General features: G+C 43.5%; 1 protein-coding gene across 1 annotated transcript; it reads left to right on the top strand.

Annotated features, from left to right (window-relative positions):
- The first annotated feature begins 175 nt into the window (after positions 1 to 175).
- On the top strand, positions 176 to 20,619 carry mtpap (mitochondrial poly(A) polymerase). The gene is made up of 9 exons (XM_080417238.1): positions 176 to 344; positions 1,204 to 1,370; positions 1,545 to 1,778; positions 5,108 to 5,332; positions 8,648 to 8,859; positions 10,900 to 11,126; positions 13,663 to 13,755; positions 13,945 to 14,018; positions 19,807 to 20,619. The coding sequence occupies exons 1-9, from the start codon at positions 179 to 181 to the stop codon at positions 20,131 to 20,133; spliced, it is 1,725 nt and encodes a 574-aa protein (XP_080273364.1). The 5' UTR covers positions 176 to 178; the 3' UTR covers positions 20,134 to 20,619.
- Positions 20,620 to 21,771: the final 1,152 nt, after the last annotated feature.

Here is a 21,771-nt window from a genome sequence, read left to right as displayed (position 1 = left end):
GGTGGTGTCCTTTATTCGTTTATTTATATATTTATTATTATTATTTTTGTGAATATTATCATTATTATTAGTATTATTATTATTACATTTTGACATTTTTCTTTTGAGTTTTGTCCTTTCCCAGTTGCCATAGAACAGAAGCGCACGCATGCGCTCTGTGGTCAGGTTGAGAGCAACAATGGCGTCCTCCATCTGTGTGTGCAGCAGATTACATATGATGGGAGGAAGGATCGGCCTGGCCAAGGGTTTTAAACAGCTGGATGCGGGTATTCAGAGACGGCTGAGGACCAGCGTTGTTGTTGCGGCACGAGAGGAACCTCTGAAGAAAGATGTAGCACTAACAGGTGAGAGAGAGAGAGAGAGAGAGAGAGAGAGAGAGAGAGAGAGCGAGAGAGAGCGAGAGAGGAGAGAGAGAGGAGAGAGAGAGAGGAGAGAGAGAGAGAGAGAGAGAGAGAGAGAGAGAGAGAGAGAGAGAGAGAGAGAGAGAGAGAGAGAGAGAGAGAGAGAGAGAGAGAGAGAGAGAGAGAGAGAGAGAGAGAGAGAGAGAGAGAGAGAAAACTTAGGGACAGGTGGGCAACAAAACCATCTGGGCACTATAGGGACAACTGGGCACTTAGGGGTGGTGATAACTGGGCACCTGGACGAGTGTTCACCTGCAGAGGTGGGCACCAGGACATCTGGGCACAGGTGCCCACCTCTCCAGGTGCCCACTCGTCCAGGTGCCCAGTCACCCCCAAAATATGGTGCCCAGATGTCCCTAGTGCCCACCTGTCTTGTATTCCTATCATCGAATCTGACTTTTGCTTGATACGAAAGCAAAGGTCAGACTCTATTAAATACACCTATGATAGTCTTGATCCAATACAATGAGCCCACATAGCGTGCAAGCTACCAAGCCCATTGAAATGAATGGCAGCACAGTTTATCAGCATAGCTTTGTGACCTTTCCCCCCCCCCCCCAAATTTAAGACATTCGTCCCACCATGTGTGGTGGTAGCCGTGGATCAAGACTATCATTGATGTATTTTATTGATTTTTACATTTTTATGTCTACAATCGTAGATACAAAAATAAAAGTCAGACTTGATAAAATACATCTATGATAGTCTTGATCCAAGGCTAGTATGGTGATAGCTTTTTTACTGTTTAATAAGATCCATTACAAGTTGATAGTGATGAATTTCTTTGCTGTTTTCTCGTCAGAACAAAGGGGTGAATACAAGTCGTTTGATGAGAGGCTGGCAGAGAGACTAGAAGAAGCTGAGAGGTCTGTGCTCATCAGCTGTCCGAGCAAGTCGAATGAAAAAAAGGTCCTCAAATATTTATCGAGACACGGGGATATTAACAAGTGCTTCTTTTATGAAAACTATGTAAGTAGATCAAATACCACTGCGTAAGTACTAAGTAGTTATTGTTTGTTCTAATGGATATTAATATGATATCTGATACGTGCATAATGCATATAGTGCATAATATGTGCATAATGCATTTTCCAGATTGATAACATTTTAAGCTACTTCTTACACGTCTGTTTGCTCCTGCAGGGCACATATGCGGTAGTGGAGTACGCGAATACGGGATGCATTGCCTCATTACACGAAGGGACTGCTGTCCCCAGCGTCAACCATGAGTCCACGGTGCCTTTCAAATCCAGGCTGCTGTCCCTGAGGAGTTTAGGCCCTGTGGACTCACCAAACAGCAAGGCAGGCGTACAGTGCCAACCACAGACCACTATCCCTATCAACCTGCTCGTACAGAAACTGTCTGGAGAGGAGAGTGTAAGTATTGTTTCTCTGAATTCCATGGCAGCACTGACGATATCTGTGCCGCTGCACCGATTAAAATAGTAGCATGCACAATAACAGAACAATCTTTTACACGGCAATGCATGAAATATCTGTCAGTCTTTCTACGGGTTCATCTGTCTCCCATGTATGCCCATGTATGTCATCAACACAACATCAGCAGTTTATGATCACATCAGGGATCCCCATATCTCCATATTTGGTAGATTGGTCGAATGGTAGTGGGTACCGCACTGGGTGCTGTGGCAACGGGTACTCTGACAACAAGTGCAACGGGTATTGCATAAACAGGTGGGCCATGCATTTCCAACTTGCATCCATTATTAATAGTACTGTGCCAACGGTTACCACACTTTAGGATATTTAGGATTTTATTAGAACATTTATTAGAAAATGATCATCCAAAATGTTCTCGCCATTGCTTTGCATTGTATGGTGATACAAACTAAAGTAAATATTTTAGCACACAAATTGACACAGAGTGAATTCTAACAATGTAGCTAACATTACAAAACCTGGTTCTGTGTTTATAAAAATAAAAATAATACATTTCTTATCAACGGAGCAACTACTGAACATTTATCGGCAATACTTGTATTTTTGAGTTAAATTATGGCAAGGCAACTACGTAACCCAAACCTCAACCAAAGTAACATTGTGCTTTTTGTGATCTGGGCTCTGGTGTGACCAGCCTTCTCAGGTAAGGGACTTTCTCACCCTTAGTTAAGCCTCACATGCTGTGTGCTGGCCTACCAATCAAATTATTATGTTTAGGTTTAGAGTTAGGGCTATTGGGTTTGTGTGTGCCAATTCTAGAAGTGCTGCTTGAGTTATTATGTCAAAGTTAAAAAGTATGTAGTATGTAATATCACCCCAAAGTCTGTTGATTTTGGTTTCCTTCACTGTTGTGACAGAGGGAGATTCATGGGAAATAGCTTGAAAGCTAATTGAAAGTACAGAGGAAGTACCTATTCTTGCATGCATATCTCTGCCAACCCGATTGTCACGGGAGTCTTTCAATTTTTCTATTTTTAACCCTCTGTCCCGGTGTGTTCCCGAATGATAATTTGTCCTGTTAACCACATGAAACCCAGCATCCATATTTTGGGGGGATCAAGCCAAAAACAGCAGATGCAATGCGTCACGTTGTGAGCTTGTAGATCGGCTATTTTTGGCGAAGAGAGTTGGTGTTGACATTAAAAAAGCGGTCCAAGTACAGAGCCAACTCGGGTCCAGTGTTTAAGTGGTTAATCCCCTGATTTAAGGCGCAATGGACGCGCAAACAACCCTGCCTGCAGCCTGACATGCTACTGAAAAGTGAAAATGAATTAAAAAGTTCCAAAGAAGAAATACATGTATACATTTCAGTTTACGTGGTGCGAGACCTTCCCCTTTCTAACCCTAATACATGTTCTAAAAACGCTAGCCACACACACATTAGATGACATGATGAATAGCTCTTTCTCAATGTTTTCACTGCATTTCGTATTTTGTATTCATTTATGTTATGTGCAGGGTTGCATTGCTCATGGGACGGCCTTGCACGCCGTGCAGGAACCAGGAGCACGCGCAGACACACGCATAGATTTAAAACAACTTTCGATTCACACCTCGACAAAGTTTAAAAAGGCTCCCGACTCACACCAGGGGAATTAACATAGGAATGAGCCTAGATGCATATCAATTGTCCATTGTGTGACCTGTAGTGTAGGTCTTAAGCGACGTGCGTGTCACGTCATTAAAACAGAGTGCAACCACGTTCCAATTCAGCATCGCAACACTGGTTATGTATGTTATGAATTATAGCTCTTAGCTTAAGTATAGCTATTAAAATGACTTTTAATTAGTTATATGGGGTAGGGGACATTGAGGGTAGGCCATTAGCCTTTTTCACAGCCTAATGATGCTCATTGCCAACAAGAGCCACTTCTATGCCAAGTGTGTATGACTTTAATTGGTGTCAGTGCTCTATAAACTAAAGTAAGCCTTGCCGAGCCGAGGCATATGGGGCAGGAGCCCATCTCCTGTTTCTGTAGCGTGAGGCAGTTTGATGTACAAGTACACCTGACACTAGTATATCTCCCACAATCCAACGCTTGATGCTGAGTGCCAAGCAGGGAGGCATTGGGTCCATTTTTTTTAGAGTCTTTGGTATGACCCGGCCCGGGGATCGAACCCCGACCTCCCAATCTCAGGGCGGACACTAACCACAAGGCCACTGAGCTGGGGCCGTTGTACCTGGGATACAATGAATACATACGTGTCTTTTTAGCCAGGGGTTTTCAACTGATTGTGAGTCCGTGGCCACCATCGTCTTAAGAATCAACCTGGGGACCACGGTTCTGTCTGGTGGATTAGGTATTTTCTTGAGTTGCACAGTTGGTCTATTCTTGGCTATAGAGGTTGACAGGGACATGTCATTCTCTGGCTCTAACCTAGCCACCTGTACTTATTCTTTAGGTATGACAGTGTGGGGGGGGGGGGAACACATTCTCACAGAGATATGCAGTTGCAAATGGTAAAACACACTTTGCTTTTACTGCAAGCCCTGGGAATTCTGCCTGGCAACTAATCTAGAAATTCACAAGGGACTGTTTGATACATGTGCCTCTTGACAGAGTCTGTGGATCTTAATGAGCTGATCCTCTTCTGTAGATCTTAATTAGATGATCCCCCTCTGTAGAAGTTAAGCTTGAAATACTTTTGGAATTGAAACCTCAATTCAATAACTGAATGCAAAGAAGAATGACATTAATTATTATAATTTTATCTTCACTTTCCTACATTACTGAATGCATTGTCAAGGACCACATGCAATAACCTTTACCGTTATTCAAGCCTGGGGTTTGTCCACAAGATGCTATAAACAAACACCCCAATTAGATGACAACTTTGGAAAAGCACAAAGTGATACTTGCTTGCATTTTTGCAAGAAGTCAATTTCAACTAAATGGATATACTCAAGCCTTTCAAATCCAGGCTGCTGTCCCTGAGGAGTTTAGGCCCCGTGGACAATATATACACAATACTGATACTGTATCAAACTGAGTATATCATACAGTTTAGGACTTCATATATTTATCTAAAGAACTAATTGCTGTCTGTCTAGATTAGAAGGATCAGTTCGCCGTAGTGGGGGGAAAAAAATCTGGTTTCAGCTGTTATGTGTAAGATGCTTCTTTTAATAATCATGATGACATTTAATTATCATTTAAATATAATTGTGCATGGCCATGTCCTGGAAGTCAAATACCAGTGGAGTGTTTGTTTACATTTCTTCCTGTTCGCTGTGTTGCCCTCAGATAGGCCAACAGATCACCACCCTGAAAGAAGCCTACCAGTTGACCGAGGAGAATACACGCCTGCGTTTCCTGGTCTGCTCCCTGCTCAAAGATATCGCCGCTGCATATTTCCCAGAATGCACCATCAGGCCGTTTGGGTCGTCTGTGAATGGCTTTGGCAAACTGGGCTGTGACCTAGACATGTTTCTAGATCTGGACGGCATCAGTGGAAGGAACATGAAGTTGGTAAGTTAGGCAGGGTGCACGGATGTACTGTATGATCTTTTTTTTTTCTCCCCCAATTCAGTGAAGAGATTTGGTGTAGATGGGGGGGGGGGGGAGGGGACCAAGTATAAACCCCTAGGGGACCCCGGTCAAGTAAGTATATAGGAGTGTCACTAAGTGATGCATCTGGAAGATGTCTGTACAAGGGTGAACAACACACAGGAATCTTCATCTACCCAAAGTGAGCCATAGTACTATTAATATGATCTCATCCAGCGTTTTATCACTTCCCCTGTTTACTTTCAATAACTTCTGCTTTGTTTTATCACACTGTGGTTAGAGGACCTGACACCTAAATGTATTTCTGCTTCCTCACAACTTCCTGTACGCGGCTAATCTCTCGAGAACAGATTCTGCTCTGCGTTGGAATCTGTCGTGAAGGTTCATCATAACGTGTACACACTGGGCTACAAGTGGGCGTGCCTTCAGATCAGGAAGCAGGCCGCGCTTTACCCAATCAAATGTAGTGGGCGGGATTTACGTGTCCGCCGATCATTCCCCACTCGAAACCAACCGAAACTAATTTAACAATAGCGTCCGCGGAGCAGACAAAACCACGAAAAGATATTCACATTTTAACTTGCTCTTTTATCATAGAAACAAGTGGGCTTATAACCAAAACGATCCATGTTCTCTGGGAGAAGTGGTGTTAGTGTTCCGTGTAGACATATTGTTAGTGGGAATGAAAACATAGTCGCACCACCGGAAGTGAAACGCTGAAGGCAGACCAAAACCCTGGTTTCCTTGCGCACGGGTGCTACGTCGTCATTGTCCCAGAGCCAAGTGAGATAGTACAAACAGCAGAGGGCACTGTTTTCCTTCTCATTTGGTTCTGGGTTCCCAGATTGGTACGCGGCAAATGCCATACAAATGCCATGCACATGACATCCACTATAAGACAAGTAAGACGCGCGAACGCGGGAAGCGAACGCAAAAAAAGTAAAATAAATATGAAAAAAAAAATATTTAAAAAAAAGTAACCAATACAATTTTTTTTTAAAAATACGATAAAAATCTGCGTTAAAAGGAGCATCTTAGAAAAATACAAATTGACAAAAAAAAAACTTTGAATGTTTTTGAACAAATCAACAAAGTGTTTGAAGTGCCTGTTTCACCCACTTCCGGGGGGCGGAGCCAAAATCCGAGCCCGAAGTATTTGTTCGTAGACCCCCACTTAGGGGGGGTAGAAAAAGTTTCGGAGCGATTCGGGCACTTTTCATTTAACATGGGGTTTCAATGGGGAGTTTTTAGGAGCCTTCTCCGGGGCGTGGCTTCCGGGGGAAGGGGCGGGCTTAAACGCAACCTTGACAGGTGTGTTCAGTTTTCAAAGACCTTTCATTTGATGTATGGTACGTCTAAATTGGACATTTACTTATCTCAGAGGAGCTGCACACAGGCAGTGCACACAGAGACACAGAGACACAGAGAGAGAGAGACACAACCCGAGCACGGTTTCATAGTAAGCTCCACTTGCGCGGAGGCGCGCCTTCGGCGCGCCTCCTTGCGCTGCGTTCGCAATGACATCCTAGGGTTATGAGGCTAGTATACTGTATGTTATTGAGAACTTAAGTGAAAAGATACGAGCATTAGTAGCTAGGAAGTGGTATCAGTGTTGTTGATTCAGGCTTTAATGTGGTGCATTCAATAAATAGAGTAAATATACGATGATGACTATCACAGATGAAGATTTAATATTATATGATAGCCCTCTATATGTTTGTTTGCAGAGCAGAGGATAGTTTGTTGCTGTGGGAACTTCTGGTTCAGATAATAGTGTTTGGCTGCTGTAGATATGATTGATCAGGGGAAAGCCCCTCTGAAGCCTTTATCTCTGCGAGGGTAATTGACTGCCAGAGTTTATTCATAATGTACTCACCCCTGTGCCAGCGATTTGCGTGTTTTAAATTTTTTTAATGTTGTAATTTTTCATTCAAATAAATTGTCTGACTGCGGTTTTGAACACATACGACAAATCTGCCAGCAGAGAGCAGCAAATAGACACCTTGATCACCTCGCTGACTCGCTCGCCCCCCCCCCAAACAGAGTCAAACAGTCAAATACGTCATACCGGATGTGACGTTTTCGCAGATTGCCGATCGGGCCTAAAGTACGATGTGATACACGACGACAATGACTGTCCGTCACCCAGACTAAAGAAAATAGAAGTGGAGCTCTCGGTTCGTTTTTTATACCGTGTGAAAAACTGTGTTTTTCCCTATTCTGGCCGAAAATGACCGGGGAAAAAAAATGAGAACCGGAAACGGAATCTGCGTCATGAAACCGGATCCCGGTGTGGGTGAAGTAAGTGGAACTCGAAACCTATGATTAAAAATAAACAGAATAGCGCGATCACAGATTAAACCACAATTAATCACTAGATCGCATTAATGCGATCTTGGCGGACAAGCGCGCTATTTATTAGATCGCATTAATGCGCGATTGGCAGCTTATGTGTTAAGAGATACTGTTGGTGAGAAATGTACTATAAAGCACAATGTCCTTTCATGTTGGAAGACCAGGTTGTATAGCACAGAACACAAATGTCAGATTCACTTGGGATCGGAAGGATTCAAGAATCGGTAGATAGCTTCCTGGCGCCCACCTAGTGCCCGGGCACTAGGCTCTAAATGGCCCTGGATTATTCATAGGTGTGTTTTGGGCATTACATTAATCAAACCAATCAAGAGTGTCGGCTGCCATCACTTTTAAGAACAAGGCTGCGCAATGCTAATCTAAATGGCGAGATCAAAAGAGCACAGAATGCTTTCCTAGCGACAAAACCAATGTCCTGCATGAAGTGAAGCACACAAGTTTAACCCATTTAGACCTGAGGCCGATTCTAAAAACGCCTTCTAAATCCTGTTTTCTGAAAAACTTCAAATATTTATTCAAAAATTACAAAGCATGTATGTTGCTATATACTGTACATAGCAACAACAACCCCAAAAGGGGTTCCCGTCTTGAAAGGTATAGTTACACTTAATGGGTTAAAATCTACTAATGTGATTTAATTATGTCAGGAGACACGGGTGAAACAAAAGCTCTCTGCTCAACAAAACATCACATTGAAAGAGAGATATGTCCAAACGCAGTGCATGGCCGTCAGAATTACTGTAGCCTCTGCCTATGTCCAACAGACATCTGTGATATCTTGACATATCAACTAAATATTCACATTCTCAGTTGGTTATTATTATACATTTAATCCAAGGTGCAGAGTCAGAGCTTGTGCTTCTCGCTCTCCAAAGCTAACCCTGTTGTGCTGTCTTTGCCCAGCCTAAAGCGGGCTTTTCCCTAGAGTACCAGATGAAGCAGGCCAACTCGGAGCGGGCCGTCACCCAGAACATCCTGTCTGTCATCGGGGACTGTGTGAACCATTTCGGGGCCGGCTGTGTCGGGGTGATGAAGATCCTGAATGCCCGCTGTCCTCTGGTCCGCTTTTCCCACCAGCCCTCGGGTTTCCAGTGTGACCTTACAGCTAACAATAGGTATATAGTAATTGTCTACAGTATTACACATGCATACACACACACACACACACCCACAAGGCACAGAGGGGATACCAAAGACCAAAACCTATAGCTATTTATCATGTCACCCAATGGAAGATTAATTTGGTATGATTTGTCAGCATATTCCAGTTTTTTTCTTTTTTGATGTCCTAAGTCATGTCTCCAAATGTCGTTTCTGTTTGAAACATTTTGGCCACACTCACGTTGCACATGCCCCGGGCAGAAACCTGAGTTGTGTCGAAACCTTGAGTCTTTAGTTGATGATGAAACTGATAAAAGGGACCAGAGACCAGAGGCTTGTTTGCCTTTCACTTCTCTCTTTCTGACTTTAAGAAGACTGTGGTTTCTACTGGTGGCAACCACACACACACACACACACACACACACACACACACACACACGCACACGCACACGCACACACACACACACGTGTGACACACATACTGTACACCTGCTAACGTTCAGAAAACCACTCTGCAGTTTCTAAGGAAATAGAGTTCAACCGCCCACTCTGGATTGTTGTGAGGGGGATTTTTCTGTTGTTGTTGATGTCCTATAGTCTTCGAGGAAGCACGTCCGCTAATCTGTCGAACATGCACGACTCACTAGCGCTGCTTTTGGCTGGTGCTATCTGAATACCACTGAGTCAGTCATACAGATGAGGCATCTCTCCCTCCAGTGGTTGGCTTTGTTAGCTTCGGTCCATGTTCATCAGAATTCCACTGACCTTTTGAGATGTACGATAGCAGGGCATTTCATGATTCAGTTATCAAATAGATGCACCCTTCACAGAGGTTGACACCTTTGTGGTTATACCCTTGAATTGGTGCAGAGGGTATATTTTCTTGAATTTTCTTGAGTTCCAAATGAACACCCACATGAACATGGGGAGAACATAGAAACTCCACTATGTATCAGTGCACAAGGTTTTTCCAAGAAAATTGTACAGTATGTTTTGTATCGTTTAAAGTTTAATGTTTAAGTTTCTTTTACGTTTTTTACATGGTGGTGTTGATTGCAAAGTTGCGTCACTGAGCAACGTGTTGTTGTGAGCTTGTTAGATGTGCTATTTGCAATGTACGGTACCATGTGCAACAAAGTATAATTAATTTCAAGCTTTTTTCCCATACATTTTACTATTATTAGTAAAAATAATTCTCATGAAATGTTATTCAAAATATATATGTTTTTTAAATATATATAAATAGATAAGAAATCCCAATTACCACCTGTAATGATGCCATGGACAACCAGTGGTCTGTGGATCACTGGTTGACAAACAGTGAAGTATGACTTCTAAACCTGTATGGTCTTGTAATACACATGGGGATGAAATTCCATGATTCATTGACCAAATATTACCCAAAGCACTTGAATACCTTGTCTGGAAGTACATTTTGGTCATGTCTTTTATTAATTATTTGTAGCCTCTGCGATTAGAAAATTGCTGTAGTTTATATAGTAATTTTTATATTTTATTTTTCTATTAATTGTTCAGACCTAAATCCTAGCATCTGTAAAACATACTATCTAAATGACATGCTTGACATCTGTGGACAAGTAAACAGAATACATCTACCTAACGTACATGGTGATGGGAGTGCAGAAGTCAGGAGGAGATGTGACATTCTGGATGAGTTGTAGAAGTGTGAGAGAGCATGCAGACAGACCATCAAAGGGGGAGTTGCAGTTGTCAAGCCTCGAGATGACTGAGGCTTGGACAAGGTCTTGGGCAGATTTCTGGACGAGGAAGGGTCTTATGTTGTGAAGTGCAAAAATACACGAGCAAGCGATCGCAAGGCAAAGTGTGCATTAAGAACAGCTGACTATCCAGGATCACTCCCAGGTTCTTGGCACGTGCGCGCCCGCTGCATTATCAAAGATCCAATCCGATGCGGACTCTCACACACTTGTTGTTCCACATAACATCAGCTCGCATAACAATGTGTGAGGCAAATCAATTCAATTACTTCCGTCCTCTTCTCTTGACACCGCCATGCTGCATGTTCTCCACAGGGTGGCGATGAAGAGCACAGAGTTGCTGTCCCTGTATGCAGAGCTGGACCAGCGGGTGCGCAGCCTGGTGTTTGCTGTCCGCTGTTGGGCGAGGGTTCATGGCATCACCAGCAGCATCCCCGGTGCCTGGATCACCAACTTCTCCCTCACAGTCATGGTCCTGTTCTTCCTACAGCGGAGGAGCACACCCATAATCCCCACCCTGGACGACCTCCGAGACCTAGCAGGTAGCAAACTGTAACTTGTATTGCACTCTGTGTAGGGATAGGATGCTAGTATTATAATGAGCCTTAATGAGTCTCAGTCACTCTTTATTTTGTGTCGCATCGTCTGATAAACATATTCACACTCCCATCTTGTCAGGCTTCAAGAGACATTCAGTGACTAACGTAACTGACGTAACTGACGTAATGTAACTAACGTAACACAGACTCATTGAACTCCTCTCTCCTTTCATTGTCAATGAAAGGAGAGAGGTCCAGTTCATTGGTTAATACTGCTGCGTGATGTTTGAGAGAGTTAACGTAGCTCGGGGTCACTAAGCCCGGCCGGTCCGTGCTTGACCTATTCATTTAAAAAAAAAGTCTTGAGCCTGGCCCTAATCAACGGGTCAAGCCGAGGCCCCTTCGGGGCCTGTCGGGCTGGCAGACCTCAAGGCCACAGGCCACAGCATAGTGAATGACATTACAAAATGCATCGTCTAACACATACCGTAAGCACAGCACCTACACAGTATTGTCCTGGTTCCCTTGCACACTTTGTCGGTCGGCCTGAAGTTTTCCTTCCAAAATCCTGTTTCAGTGCTCACTTAATAACATTGTACCCGTGCGTGCAGTTAATGCCAATGTTAGTTTATCATTTGGTTTTGGTTTTCAACACGCAGTATTATTACAGCATCAGGAAGAACCATGTTGCTCATCCGATTATGTTCATCTGTTGAAAGTACTGCAAAATATGTATATTCACCATTGAATCAGTCCTTTTGAAATGCAATTGAAATGTGAATTATGTCACACAGCCAGGACCCATTTTCTCCTTTGGAAGCACTCTATCAAGTCTTGGTGATGTTGCCATAGTGTTTGCTCTTCCCAGACAGGAACTACCTCCATGCACGCATGCCCCATTGTTATTCCTACTCTGGGCGTGTCATAATAGGCAAACATTCTACATAAGTAGGCAAACATTTGGTGACGGTAGTAGATCTACGTACGAGCTCACAACGCATCGTGTTGTGACGTGTTGTGAGCTTGCAGTTTGGCTGTTTTCACTGGAGACATTGGTGTAGATGGGGGGGAAAAAGGAGGGGACCAAATATACACCCCTGGGGTACCCCGGTCAACTAAGTACGGTATATAGAGTTTAACCCATTAAGGCCTGAGTCTGATTCTTATGTTTTCTAAATCCTAAAAGATATTTGAAAAAAATATAAAACATTTTTTTTTACGATTTTTCAAAAATAGCAGATCTACAAGCTCATAGCGCGGCACAGAGTGCCGCGCTATGAGCTTGTATATCTGCTATTTTTGAATAGTCTAAAGAAATCTAAAAATTACACAAATGCGTTCCCGGTCTTAATGGGTTAAGTGATTAAGGGGTGAACATTCTTGGAACTAGCTTCCACAAAAAAGATGAAGTCCTCTGTACCTCCGTTTGCATTGCAGGATCTAACGAAATTGCATGACAGCAATGACATTGATGCCATATAAAATACCACATTACCACTATACTGCCCAAGCCACCTACCGAGTAGTGCTTGACAGTGTGACCTTTCGGGGAATTATATTGGGATTAGGGAATGATGCTACGGGATTTTAACGTCTGGACGAACATTTAGGTTTAAGTTGTTAATAAAACCATGATGTGTTAATATATAAAATGTTATTTAGGTCATATCTACAGAGTTTACCTCAAGGCTTTAAACTAGGACAAGTATCTCACATTAAGTGTGATTCGAGTCTTGAGACACTGCAGATTTGTTTGGACACCAAATCGGTTAAGTAAAGTTTAGATCGTTTATCAATTTCCCCTGGCGAATGTTAATTGCTAGTATTGTATTGCAGTCGAGTGCTGATTTGGTGGTCATTATGTGAATGTAATTTATGGAGGTGGGATACATAGCTTAAGGCGTAAACCTTGACATTACTACAGTACCAGGTATGAATGTAATACAGTATGTGGCAATACATGTCTCTCTCACTCACACACACACACACCCCCCCACACACACACACACACACATTCTCTCTCACCTTGGCTGCCTGATAATTGCCTTCCAAAAGCAATCTATTGGCCTCGGCCCCCTTCCCCTCAGCCCTGCCATCAGCTTATCGCAGACTCTATCACAAAGAGTGCTTACAGCACGATAAAAGGCCCATCACTCTGGAAAGAGCTTTAACCCCCTCCCCCATCCACTCAATAGCCCCTCCCTCTCCGTCGCAGCTCCACCTGCAGACTGACGCACATATACGTGCAGTCGTGCACGCTTAACACATGCACTCCTTCCAACACACGTCTGTTTAAACAGCGGTGTGACGCTATCACAAGAGATTGGCACCAAACTCAATGACCAGGGACCCGTGCCATGCCCGCTTTCTCTCATCTCTCTCTCTCCCTCTCGCTCTCACTCTCTCTCTTTCTTGTCCCCGTCCTTTCACGAACGAAGCTGCTCCATCCATCTGTGTCTTGTTTATGGCCACTGTAAATGTTCTGGCAGTCATTTACCCCATGCACCCCACCCCCTCCCCTCCCCTCTCGTCCTACAAGGCCCCGCGGACAGGAGTGTGATCGAGGGGAACGACTGCACGTTTGTCAGCGACTTCACCAAGATCCGCCGCCAGGGCAACACGGAAACATCAGGTGGGTACAACAACGTTTAATGGCGGGGGGTGGGTGCAGTGGGGTTTCGTTCGGGTCTGAATTTATTTTGATCCACCCCTCGTTAGCCTAGGGGTTTTGAGATGGGGGTGGCGGGGGTTGCCCTCACGCTAACTTGATTCTCTCCCACCCTCTCTCTCTCTCTCTCTCTCTCTCTCTGCATTGTTTCAGAGCAACTGCTGTGCGACTTCTTCGAGTTCTACGCCACCTTTCCATTCAACCGAATGTCCATTAACATCAGAAAGGTAAAGTCACTTTGTTTTGTGTCATCTGTTTATGTATCGCACAGATGATGGAGCACATTGTATATTCACGTCCAAGGTCACTAGTTGCCACTCTTACTCGGAGCAATTCACTGCGGCCGTGAGCGCGGTAGTTAATGCGTCTTGTTCAAGGACACACTGAACAGACCAGCGGCTGTTTAGGACCCAACCTATGGCATTCCAGTTACGCGGTGGCCAGGAATCTGTACACTCCTGGTCCGCATCTGCCGACAAACTAACTTGGATCCACGGCAGTAGTAGCGGTCCGGGCACCTAGAGAGAGTATCGTGGGTTTGATTCTCGATCCCGACGACCGCCACTCCCCATCTGTCTCCCCATTTCCTGTCAGTCTACTGTATACTATCAATAAAGGCAGAAAAAGCCCAAAAAATATCTTAAGGAAAAAAATGGGGAGACAGTCGCCTCCCCGCCTCCCCATTTCGGGCCAAGATTCAAGAGAGAAAGCTGGAGGTAATAAAGTCAGCGATTTGGCGGATGACGTGAACGCGCACACAGATGACAGCTGTCCCCGTCGTGTGTTGATTGATGTGGCCCCCCAGTGCCCTTGAGCCATGATCCCAATTAGAAAGCTTGTTGTTGTTTGTTGTCTGCTTTTACGCGCACCCCCCCCCTTCAGCCCCCTGATTGTAAGAGGGAGAGCCTAATATACCACACTAATATCAAGCCTGATGGCAGAGGAAGCCTGCAGGTAGACGACTCTGGCCGTGACCTGTGCCTCCGGGCTTTTCACCAGAAGAGAAACAGCCATAAATCTGCTTTACTGTGCTACAATTCTCCTGTCCTCCGCACTCCTTTTGACTGATTGCTTTATGCCACCCCACACTCTCCCACCCACACAAAGCCCTACCCTCCCCTTCCCCTGTGGCTCCATTCCTTCATCCATTCAGCCTCTGGCCGCGGCCTTTAGTCTGGATCTAGAAGTAGGTTCTCAACTTGATCCTGACCAACATTTTTGGTCCAGTTGATATATTGTAACATTGATCAGTGGTGTAAAGCAACTAAGTACATGTACTCAAGTACCGTACATAAGTGCAGTTTTGAGGTACTTTTACTTTACTGGAGTATTTCCAATATTGAATACTTTTACCTTTCACTTCTACTCCACTACATCTCAGAGGCAAATATTGTACTTTTACTCCACTAGAATTATTTGAAAACTTAAGTAACTACCGTAATTTTCGCACTATAAGCCGCACCTGAATATAAGCCGCAGCAGCTAAATTTAATGATTTGTACATATATAAGCCGCACTGGACTATAAGCCGCGGGTGTAAAATCCATAGATTTAGGAGGTCCCCTAGTGGCCGTTAGCTGTAAAAATCCATAGATAAGCCGCACCGTTATATAAGCCGCAGGGTCGAAAAATGGGAAAAAAGTCGCGGCTTATAGTCCGAAATTTACGGTAGTTACTTTGTAGATTTTGAATATTATTACAAAACAAGCATTAACCACTTAATCCCTGTATATACCGTGGCTATTAGAAAATAGCCTGTCTACAAGCTCACAACGCGTCGCTTTGCGAAGCGTTGTGAGCTTGTGCATCTGCTATTTTCAAAATATTTTGAAACGCTTGTGACTGCATAATGAGTACTTTTGCTTTTGGCACTTAAAGTATATCTTGATGGCAATACTTTTGTACTTTTACTCAAGTAAATTTTGAATAACAGACTTTTACTTATAATAATAATAATAATAATAAACTTTATTTGTATAGCACCTTTCATGACATGAAATGCAGCTCAAAGTGCTTTACAGAGCAAGGATACAATTACAGTTAGAACCAATTTAACAATAAAGCAAACAAAAATAAAATAAAATAAAATAAAAGCAGTAAAATGCAGTAAAATGCAGTGGCCCTCGCCACTACACAACTACAACACAAATGGATATAACTTAAATGTAGTGACCACTGTCCTCTACAACACAGCTAAAGAAATATCCACACTTCACACAATTGCCAATATTACATGTGTACCTTGTGTACCTTAGTAATATATCTTCACACAATTGTCAATATTACACCTTAGTAATATATTTTCACTTAGTAATATTACACCTTAGTAATATATTTTCACCATGTTTACCACGTGTGGACTAGCCCAGGGGATCTGCTAACTTATCACATCCAAACCACACACCGTACACCCCTGAGAATGATATCGGGGTTATACAAGATATATAGAATAAACATAGACAAAAGGATCTGCCCTGGAGGGTCCACAACGTGTCGACGTGCCCCAGAGGATAATTCACTAAATCCTCCGGATGGAGTTATCAGACTAAAAATAAAATAAAATAAAAGCAGTAAAATGCAGTAAAATGCAGTGGCCCTCGCCACTACACAACTACAACACACACAATTGCCAATATTACATGTGTACCTTGTGTACCTTAGTAATATATCTTCACACAATTGTCAATATTACACCTTAGTAATATATTTTCACTTAGTAATATTACACCTTAGTAATATATTTTCACCATGTTTACCACGTGTGGACTAGCCCAGGGGATCTGCTAACTTATCACATCCAAACCACACACCGTACACCCCTGAGAATGATATCGGGGTTATACAAGATATATAGAATAAACATAGACAAAAGGATCTGCCCTGGAGGGTCCACCACGTGTCGACGTGCCCCAGAGGATAATTCACTAAATCCTCCGGATGGAGTTATCAGACTCTTGTCTTTTAACTACCGTGACTTTCTCTTCCACTCACACAAAACAAAAGCAAAGGCATAAAACAACATTAAAATAGGGAATACAGTGAGGAATTAAAAATCAACCAAAGAATCAGCTAAAAGCAAGAGTGAAGTAATAGGTCTTGAGCTGTGCTTTAAAGCTATCGACAGAGGCTGCCTGTCTTAAGTGTAGTGGGAGTTTATTCCACACTGTCGGTCCGTAAAAGCAGAATGCTGCTTCACCGTATTTTTTATATGTCATTGTAGGCACCTCGAGCAGGTCAGCACTTGAAGACCTGAGGGCCCGGTTTGGAACATATCTCTCTAGGCAGTCGGAGAGGTAGGAAGGTGCCAGACCATTTAGAGCTTTATAAACTATTAAAAGAATTTTAAAATCAATCCTAAAAACAACCGGGAGCCAGTGTAGTGAAGCTAGAACTGGAGTGATATGTTCTCTCATCCTGGTTTTAGTTAAAATTCTGGCTGCCGCATTTTGAACAAGTTGTAATCTGTCAGTTGTTTTCTTTGGCAGGCCAGAGTAGAGTGCGTTGCAGTAATCAAGCCGAGAGAAAACAAAAGCGTGGATCAGCGTTTTTGCATCGTCTAACGACAGATAATCTCTAATTCGTGCAATATTTCTAAGATGAAAGAAAGCAATCTTGGTGACATGATTAATGTGTGTATTGAAATTCAATTCAGAATCGATAATCACCCCCAGGTTCTTTACTGTGGTGTTACTTTCTACAGCCAGGTTACCAAGTCTACTTGTTATTGATTCTCTCTGCTCACTGGAGCCAATTATGAGAACTTCTGTTTTATCCTCATTTAGCTTAAGAAAGTTCTCACTCATCCAGCATTTTATACTGGACAGACAGGTCAACAATGGGTCTAGAGCGCAGGGGTCGTCTGGAGCTACTGAAAGATACAGCTGGGTATCATCAGCATAGAAATGGAAGTTCACTCCGTGATCGGCGATGAGTTCTCCCAGCGGTAGTATATACAGGGAAAACAATAAGGGACCCAGAATTGAGCCCTGTGGAATACCAGAACAGATGTTGTGTTTGTCTGAGTCAAAGTTAGCTAGACTGACAAAATAGCTTCTGCCTGTTAGGTAAGAGTGAAACCAAGACAGGGCTGTGCCTGACAAACCAATCCAGTACTCCAAACGTTGTAGTAGAATTGTGTGATCAATCGTATCAAAAGCAGCGGTTAAGTCAAGGAGTAGGAGAACAGATACATTTTTGTCGTCAGCGGACACCCTAAGATCATTAATTACTTTTACAAGTGCTGTTTCTGTACTATGACCTTTCCTGAAGCCAGATTGGAATTTGTTATGAACCTTATTGTTCTGTAGGAACACATCCAGTTGATGAAAGATAGTTTTTTCTAAGACCTTGCCCAAAAATGGCAGATTTGAGATTGGTCTATAATTACCCAGCACCAATGGATCAAGGTTGTGTTTCTTGAGTAGCGGCCTGACTACAGCCGTTTTCAGTGAGTCTGGAAAGACGCCTGAAAGTAGAGAGCTGTTTACAATTCTTAGGATATCTCCAATAACACTGTCTAAAACCTCTTTGAGAAACGGGGTGGGTATTACATCCAGTGAGCAAGATGATGATGTCATCTGTGATATAGTTTTACGGAGTTCCTCTTCATTAATTGCGCAGAATGATATTAGGCTTCCTCTGGAGGGATCTACATTTTTGCACCATGCACCATTTGCCGCATTTGCAGTGCTAGCAGCAGCATTCATAATACCAGCTCGAATGCTAAAAATTTTGTTTTCAAAAAAGGATGCGAACTCATCACACTTAGCTTTAGAAGCAGGGAGCGACTCCTTGTAAGCCTGGGGGGGGTTTAAGAGATGTTCAATGGTAGAGAATAAGACTCTGGCATTTTGCTTGTTGTCATTGATAATGCGTGAGAAATATGCCTGCCTTGCCAAGCGCAGTGCTTTGTTATAGGCCACTGTTGACTTCTTAAAGATCTTATAACAGAGTATTTCCACATTATGGTATTGATACTTTTACTGAAGTAAAAAAAATATGAGTACCTCTTCCACCACTGACATTGATGGACTTGTATCACAGCGTTCAGGCATTTGATATTGCCATATAAAACCCAGCCCTGTGAAATTAGAATGTTCATGGTCAAAGTGTCTCCCAGAACCCAGAACCGTATCAGAGGTGTTTGGTGTATGATAGATGAGGCGTGGCCAGTGTGCGCGGCTCAGTTTGCCGGCGCCGACCTGCAGGCTTGTTCCTCAAAGCTGACTCGGATCACCGCACATTCACAATGACACGCACACTCTCTCTCTCTCTCACGTTCGCACTCGCATGCTCTCTCTCTCTCTCCCATCTGCTTGCCAGGAGGAGAGAGTGGTGTACCAGTCAGGCATAGAGTGCCCCAGATCAGTGCTGTAAAGTAACTAAGTACATTTACTCAAGTACTGTACTTAAGTACAATTTTGATGTATTTTTACTTTACTGGAGTATTTCCAATTTTCAATACTTTTACTTCTACTCCACTACATCTCAGAGGCAAATATTGTACTTTTACTCCACTACAATTATTTGAAAACTTTAGTTAGTAGTTACTTTGTAGATTTTGATAATTATTACAAAACATACATTAACCACTTCAGCCCTATGTACGATGCGACACATTGTGAGCTTGTAGATTCAAAAGATGTTTATACATTTGAAAACTTGAAATGGGACATTCTGCAGAATGAGTACTTTTACTTTTGGTACTTTAAGTACATTTTGATGCCAATACCTTTGTACTTTTACTCAAGTACATTTTTAATTCTGGACTTTTACTTGTAACAGAGTATTTCTATATTGCAGTATTGATACTTTTACTTAAGTAAAAAAATGTGAGTACTTTTTTCCACCGCTGCCCCAGATACAGCAGAGTCCTGAAAGCGTGACCAATAAGATAGATGGACCGTAACAATGTGGGGGCGCGCCTGTGACTCGGCGCGTGCACACGGGCAGGCACCCTCACGTTGAGCCTGTCTTTTCCCACCTGCTAAAGCTTGTCCTCATTGGTGTCCCCAGGGTAAAGAGCAGAACAAGCCGGAGGAAGCCCCCCTGCACATCCAGAACCCGTTTGAGCCCTCGCTGAACGTCGGCAGGAACGTCAACGTCGCGCAGCTCGGCCGCTTCGTGACACTGTGCCAGGAGAGCTCCTGGCTGCTCCAGCAGGCGGAGAACAAGGCGCCTCAGTCGGCGGCGGGTGCCGCTAAGGCCACGCCGTGGGGACTGGCCACCCTTCTTCTTCCCTCCCAGGAAGTAAAAGCGATCAAAGGTCGCAAGGCTAGGAAGAGGGAGCCGGCCAGCGAAAGAATCAAGAGCCTTCTGGACTCCCTGAAGAAAAAAAGTTAACCAAAGAAGACTTTGGGGGCAGGCGGAGGGGTTTTCCGGCCTTTCTGGAGATTTGAGGGAAAATAACTCTGCCCGTTCCGTTCTGCACTGGTCACAGGCAGCTAATGCACCTGTGATTATGCCTGAGACCCGGCTGCAGTTTCCAAATTTGAACACCAGAGGGAGCCTCTGAGGCCTTTATGGCTGCAGGCATAAGGAAAGGATTGCTGTATACTGTATTTAACATATTCTAGCCCTAATGACAAGACTGTCTTTGGAAAAACTGATGGCAGTCCTAATCAAGTGCTCATGACAGAGCAAAAACTACTCCAATCTGTGTCCGCATTTGCAAATATGATTGTGTACATATAAATGATAACTTATACTGTAGTGACTTGTACCGAGTCCGACCACCATCTTTTCTTTGTTTTAAGTTTACATCTATACAAAATGTACAACGATGTCTTCTATTAAATGTCACAACATGGATTTCATTATCCCGCTCTCATTATGAACAGACACCACCCCACAGTTAAGCCTCATTTCTCATAGTTTTAACGGATGACTGGGAAAGCCGCACGCTGACGCAAAGTTTGCTCCTCTGTGTCACATCTGGAGCAAAGTTTTTTAACGGCAAACCAGGCTTAAACAATGATGTAATGGAGCCGGCATGTCTCTTTGCTCGCAAGTATATAGACACGCGGAACCCAATTTCAGCCACTCACCCCATTTCCCTGGAACAAAAAAGTTGCCAAAGTTTGCGGTATGTCTGTAGAATGGATTGACCTCTACCCAGAATGCTACTGGTTCAGCTGACATTTTGCATCTGTGGAGAGATGGTGGACAATTTCCATCGCAAGAGTCTGTCTGTCTGTCTGTCCGTCCGTCCGTCTTCTAGACCTTTTAAATGTGGAGTTGTCAGAGTATGCGTACAATGCCTGTGGCTGGCTAATCATGTGTAATTAATTGATCATTTGAAATATCGGCCAAGTAAACACTGAAAAGGTCAATCACGTTACATAAGTTACACACATGCGTGTGGGTGGGTGTGTGTGTGTGTGTGTGTGTGTGTGTGTGTGTGTGTGTGTGAATGAGAGAGAGAAAGAGTTTCCTTATGATGGAGAGCGACAGAGGGTCTAAAGACCACAATTCTCTATAGTTCCCCTTTAGTACTGTACGTGTGCATGTGTGCGACGGCCCCTGGCTATGAGAACAGTGGTTTGAGGAGGCTGGAGTGGAGTGCGTGGCCCACAGCTGTTATTCCACTCAGTGCTGTGGGAGGTCAGAGGGTGAAGGGCTAGACTTTTAACAGTGACTCCCCTTCCCTTCTCTTTCTCTATCTCCCTCTTTCTTTCTCTCTCCCTCTCTCTCTCATTCTCTCTTTCTCTCTCATATCTATCTATCTATCTCTCCCTCATATCTATCTATCTATCTCTCCCTCTCTCTCGCCTACAGGGGCACAGCATGGGAGGAATGAAAAGGAGGGAGCACCCGTTACTTTCAAATACGCCCACGCCACTTTGGCTTTGAACTCTCACTCTCTTCCTGTATCTCTCCTCCCTTTGAACGTGTGCGTGTGTGTTGGGGGGGGGGGGTTACTGGTTCCTCTTTTTTCACTCATGTCCCCTCTCTCTTATCTCTGTCTTCATCTTTTTCATT

Source organism: Gymnoscopelus braueri (assembly GCF_963280865.1).
Source record: "Gymnoscopelus braueri genome assembly, chromosome: 21".
NCBI lineage: Eukaryota > Metazoa > Chordata > Actinopteri > Myctophiformes > Myctophidae > Gymnoscopelus > Gymnoscopelus braueri.
Note: the sequence above shows the minus strand (reverse complement) of the source record. Positions and strands in the feature narration are given on the sequence as shown.